This window comes from Sitophilus oryzae, unplaced genomic scaffold (assembly GCF_002938485.1).
Source record: "Sitophilus oryzae breed Bouriz unplaced genomic scaffold, Soryzae_2.0 scaffold_237_pilon_pilon, whole genome shotgun sequence".
NCBI classification, from domain to species: domain Eukaryota; kingdom Metazoa; phylum Arthropoda; class Insecta; order Coleoptera; family Curculionidae; genus Sitophilus; species Sitophilus oryzae.
This window is the reverse complement of record NW_022146793.1, coordinates 9,269-15,695: the sequence shown is the minus strand read 5'-3', so window position 1 is coordinate 15,695 and position 6,427 is coordinate 9,269. Positions and strand designations below refer to the sequence as shown.

Genomic DNA, 6,427 nt, shown 5'->3' with positions numbered 1-6,427 from the left:
GAGTTGTCAGATCTAACGATTTACGTTTTACCAATTAGAAAATATTGTTTAAGAAAGAATTAAGTTTGTGAAAATGTTAAATATCCGAGTTAATTAAAAAGCGAAGTTCCTTAATCGCTTCATGAGCTTATTAAATGTTCTAACATTAAATAATGCATTTAAAATATTCTGATTTTTCGTTAATAGTCACTGGTGTGGTAAATGGAGTAAGTAAAATCTCCAACCCCGACTACACGATAACGTCGTTATTTCCATGTTTTTCAAATCTGCGATGCCTGCTATTCCATCAGTCGTTTCATAACAGAATATTCTACATCCTACCTCTATGTAATTTAATATGTGTAGAGTGAGACATGTAACTTGTGAGATTTTCATTATATCAATAAAAGGACAAAAATAGTATTGTTCCTAAAGGCAATGTCCAGATTTGGCATTTTAGTCCGAACGAACCGAGCGCGTACGAACAAGCAGAACAAATAGGCCGAACAAAAGCATTGTGTACGCGCGACCGACAAAAAGGGAGCTATTCTGTTTCTTTTTTTTTCTACTATGGACTTCACTGATGGCTCTTATCGACTTAGAAGTAAACATATTAGCTTACTCGTAAAAAGCGTCAGACACTGGCTCTAAATATAAACAGATAGAAAGTTTAGCTTCCAGTTATTTCAATGTTTACAATATAAATTCCTCTTTTTTATTGTTACTGAGAATCTACAACAGTAAATACTTCTATTTTTATGAATGTTTAAGTTACTTTTACTTTTATTTTTTTTTTAAATAATGTACCTAGTAGAAATATAGTCTAATGGATCCTGTTCGAAAAACGTTAAATTAAATATAATATTTAAAATACAGTTGTCCTCCTTGTACATGGCTACAATACAACTAAAAATAATAATTTAATAAAAAAAACAAGTGGTTGTAGAAAAACTTTAAATATGATTTTTTTATTTTTTAACATCGAAACTCGAAAGTATACAGGTATCTTACCAACCATAAATAGAGTATGTCATATAAAAAAGTTTTGAATTTTTACTAGAATCGACCCTTGATAAAAAGGGACTATATTTAAGTTTCCCTTTGATCCAGTCTGTATACTATTTCTTTGGATTTTCTGCACGTGTGCAAAAACTACACTAAAACACTATATCTTAGAGAAAATAAAATATTGTGCGTTGAATTTGAGGGATTTCATCTGAAAAATTATTAATTTGGAAGAAAACCGGCAACAAGCGGCAGAAAAATGTAATATTTTAGTGCAGTCCACTGGTCGCAACGACCATCGGATGGCCAGGACGTTAGTGGGCGCGGTATCATTTGATTTAACGGTTTTAGAAGTAGCAGCGGCCTGGACGGTGTGACCTGTTCGTCAGTGTGTTCGAGCCCTTTCACTGAAGTTCTTGTCAATGACATTGAGTTATTTAAAATCAATGGCATTGTTTTTAAATCAAAGTGTAAACACAATCCGGAGACATACTGTATGTTATATTAGAAGAGATACCAGCCATCTTGATTGACATGTTATTGAAAAATCGCTTTTTATTCAAAATCTGAGCTAGCTAGGTATAGGATACAATATAGTTTGAAAGAGCATTTGAATCTGCTCCGATTTATTTTAAAAAATACAGGGTGTTGCATCTGAAATAACGAAGTTTTTATATAAAATAAATCCTTAAAATAGATCAGCAACCTGCATAAATTTAAGGAAGCAATCACATTTTTCAGACAAGTTTATCTCTGCTTTAAACAGAAAAGTAATGTATTCTACAGGGTGTTAATCATCTATTCTATTGTTGCATGCATATTAAATATATTTAAATATTTCAAAAATCAAAGATTTTAAACATATTTAACCCTTATATTAAATGCCTTTTTTTTGGCCCAAGAATCCAAAAATGAAATAAAATACCGGGTGTTCCATAAGAAAAAATATAATTTTTGTATGGATCTTAGTTCTGAAACACCCTGTATATTTCAAAATAATTGTAAATTTTGAACATTGCCTCTCCACATATACCCATAAAATATTTTGTTTCTACTTCTTTCCGTTTTTGTATAATCAACCGAGATTTTCTGATATTTAATACGTTGTTTAATTTTAATATATTCTTAAATACCTACTCCATATCTATCCTAGTTGGGCAAAATGTCTGAAAGACTCCAGTAAACCAGTGAGGTCGAGAGACCATTCCCGATTTTTGGATGTTCCCGGCAGAATTTACACGGCAAAAAAACAATGCGAGGTTCTTCTAAGGGATAAGGACGCAGTGATAGCTCCAAGTCAACAATTGTCTGAAATTTGCTACAACTTGCAATGTAAAACGCCTCACAGAAGCGGATTTTATTTTGCAGGGCCTGCTTTAGATGGTACGCCCTGTGGATCTGGAAAGGTATTTCATACAATGTTGTTTTAAAATAGTTCAAGTACGGCATTTAGAGAGCGTTTGTAATAACATATAATATGTTATTACAGACTATATACCTATATACCGATCTGCTCATTGAAACTGCGTGGTCTGGATTTTAACGTGTAAGACAGTGATGTCGACAGCTTAATGGAGAATCAAATGTATTAAAAAGAGATAAAAGTTGGGTTGATACATTTCTTCTATGCGGTATTGCCAGATTTTGCATCAAAATTTCAAACCGCATTAGGTAGGCATTTATGAAAAATGTTGCATCTAGGACTGGAACTTTATTTTTCACAATTAGTTACTCATTTTACTACAGCTGTAATAGATTATACTCAGCTTAGATATATTATCTTCATTTCAGTAGTATACATGAAAATTTTTAAAAAAGTTAATTTTTTTACACACATTTTCCTACAAACGTAAAAACCGGCAACACTGTCTGCCGCTTTTTATTTTGTCCCTCTGTCTGTCAACCGGTTATTTATATTTATCTCTGTCGCACGCACTAAAATAGAGACCACGCAGTTTCGATGACCAGATCGGTATAATATTTCTAACAGAACGTCAACGGTTTATATTAAAGCTGACCTCAAAGCTCCATATTGATCACTTCGCGAAGTATAACAAAAAGTGTGGACACGAACGAAAATTAAAATAGTTTTAATTGGCTGGTCCCATGATGAATGTTAAAAATTAAAAATCATTAATGAAATCACTTATTGCAGTACTGTTACGGTGGACACTGTAGTTCAAGACAACTACCTAAACCAGTGCAGGTGACTCCAGGTGGGTGGAGTTCTTGGATGAAGAGTTCTTGTTCCTCTGGATGTTTAAGTAACGCGAAGGGTATCCAAATGAGCACTAGGGAATGCAATAATCCACCGCCAAAGAACACTGATCAAGGCTGCGAGGGAACCAATAGACAGTTCAATTTTTGCAAAGACGATAAGGTAAAACAATTTAAAATATTTTCTTTTATTTGTATACAGAGTGAGTTTCCTACGATGTTCTCTATGGGTATCTCGGAAACTACTGCCCAAGCAGCATTTGGACGTCGGGACAACGTTGTGTCACGCGACCAAACGTCGGGGCGCAACGTCGGCACAACCTCGTGCCAACCCTAGTCTGCACTAGTTCGGAGAATAATTCTTGGGTCGAAACGACGTTGGATACCGACGTTGGCTAGAAGCCTAATTTAGTACAAACTGCAACGTTGTTTAAAATCCTAATTCATAGAAATACAAAACTAATATGGCGTCTAAGTCGTGTTTTATCTTAAATTGGGATAATTATAGTAAAAATATTATTTTTATGATTTAGTTAGAGACATATATCAGATGGCAGTGAAGGAAAACAAAACAAAAGTATTTAAGTGTGGAGGATGTTTGAAGATCATAATTATTGAAACACTTTAACCGACTCTGTAACTCGTTACCCATGGCAAAAAAGTTAAACGCAACAACTTTATTGATAAATGTATTATTTCTACTTTGAAAATACTAATAGGCCTTAAAATTAAAGAAGTTTTAAACATTTTTTTTTTCTTTGAATTTTTTTTAGTAAAATGAGAATAATTTATTCGCAGTCGAAAAATTGTTTCCGCGTGTTTTTAGGGTCAAATATTTCAAGCTAATGTATTCAAAAAGCAGAATTGCTATTTTAGAACGAAACATTTTCTTATTTAACAACATGGCTGCTTTCACTTTGTTGTTTCGGAGATTAAGATGGAGTAGTTCGGGTAGTCGCATACTGGACTAATTAAGTCGCAGTTCGGCCTTAACAGTAGTATACTAGTCGCAAGATTGCCCAATTTAGTCATCCTAGAGTCTAGCTTGTGCCGCCCTCTATAATCTAAATAAACGAGGAGTGGATAAACTATCGGTAATATATATGTCGATGTATATTTAAATTTAGTTTTATATGTACCTTTCTTATGTCCCATTTTAATTAAGTTTTTTTTTTTATAAAAACAAAACAGCACTGAACTGTCTGACTGGAACAACAGAACAATGAAGTGAAAAATTTAAGATTTAAGGTTATGGTTCAATACAGTTGCAAAAAGGTAGTGACTCGACGTCCTACCAACGTAAGAATAAGGAAATCTAAACAACGTTGGAATTAGTAAAACAGAGGACGTTTGCATAACGTTGGAATAGGTCCTGAAACTGACGTTGGAAAACTCTATATTGTCCAACGTTGTAACTACGTTGTCCGAATCACCTCAAGATCACTAAGCAAAAGGTTACAAGACAACGTTTATTCGACGTCGCAGAAGCTTCTACTTTGCTGTAGTACTAGTCCATGTCAAAATAACGTTATAAAAAACAACGTTTAAATTTATTTTAATACCCAAGGTAGGGAGCTAACTATTTTTTGTAACTAATCCAACGTTGTGTTTAGTAAACATGTGGTCGCAAGTCGTGAAAATGCTACTTGGGTGGAGATAGAGAGTCGGTTAAATGGAGAAAGAATTGCAGTTTTGTGGGGTCATAAATACGCGACTTTCAGATTTTTGAAAAAGTTCATGACTTACTAGAAATTTTCGAAAAAAAACAAATTTCGGCTATTTTAAAAATTGTCCCTAATTCCATTATAATCTACTTTAGACAAAAAGTTTTCAGATAAAAGTTGTAGATAATCACACCCCTAATGAGCTTGTGTTCTCCGATTTTTTCTAAAGCTTGTCATTTTGAAATACGACACAAAACAGTTTTTTAAATCGAAACCATAGTTGGCCATGACTTCATAAAAGCGCCATTTTTAAGCTTTTAGATAAGGTTATAATATGTCTTCTTCGAAAAATTACTGAGTTATAGCCATGATACAAAGAAGTTACAAGGTATGATATTGCTAGATATTGCGCAGGTTGGTCACTACGTTACAGGTGATAAACGGCACCATTGGTCGGCAAGCCCCGCGCGCCAATTCCCCAAATTGTCAAACAGATGACACAATAAACGTGGAAAAATAATTTTTTCTTTAAAATGTCAAACTGATTAATTTGACATAACTTTTGGGGTTATGTCCTAATTCTTCCCTATTTTAGGTCTTTTTATCAGTGGCAATTGAATACTATGGATATTGTATGGCGTATGACGTCACAGGTGGTATGAGCAAACTTAACGAAATTGGAGCCGCTATCGATCATACGTTGTTTTCTTTGTACCATGAGTTATGTTTTCAATTTTTATAATTTTTAAACAATTTCACTTAGTTTAAGCAATGGAAACAAGTTTAATCAATCGTTGTTGCTCTCAAAAATGTGAAGCTGTCACATCCAAACTTTAAAATTTAAAATAAACAAAATTGTAAATATGAATTCTTTAAATGAAGCTAGTAAGCGTGTAGGATTATCTGTTCAACTTTTCTTGGCCATATTTTCGAGGATACGTTGACCGGTGAATGTTTTTAGAGAAAGATTTTCAAAACATGTTTGAAAAGTTAAATTTAGTTTAGCCAATTCTTATCTTTTCTTGACTAATTTTACTCTAGATTACATGGTATTTTATTCTGTTATGATTTATAACTTATAAAAGTCAGAACATATTATTAAACGGTTCTTTCATAATTTACATAAACTAAAGCTTAAAAAATAATAATATCACTACATACGCTTTAAGTTATTTTAGAAAATGTTCAAAAATCCGCTATTGCTTTGAGTTGCATCTTTAAAAACTAAATTACTACCCATTCTGGCATGACCGGTCGACTTGATTAAATTTCTCTGGTGTCGCCACTTCTAGTGCCTGTCTTAATTCATATTTTTTTGTAAAACCTTATTAACTGTCGCCATACCGCATTAAAAAATCTAAATGATGAATCAGGTGATCGAGGAGGTCTATGCAATTGGTCCAACTTCTTTCATCCTTCCGCATAATTATGATATAAATAATGTTTAAAATTTCTTTTATTATGGGGGGGGGGCATAATGAAAGTCATGTTGAAACTACTCTATTGATGCGCGAGTATCTACACGCTTTTCTAGCACACGTAACTGAACGAAGTACAATTGA

At 33.3% G+C, this 6,427-nt stretch overlaps 1 protein-coding gene across 1 annotated transcript; it reads left to right on the top strand.

Moving 5' to 3' along the window:
* Positions 1-562: 562 nt before the first annotated feature.
* Positions 563-3,364, top strand: LOC115884399 (A disintegrin and metalloproteinase with thrombospondin motifs 5-like; the record flags this gene model as incomplete). Its single annotated transcript, XM_030902957.1, has 3 exons — positions 563-603; positions 2,138-2,390; positions 3,140-3,364. Coding segments are annotated over exons 1-3 (519 nt in total), but the record flags the coding sequence as incomplete, so codon positions are not given.
* Positions 3,365-6,427: the final 3,063 nt, after the last annotated feature.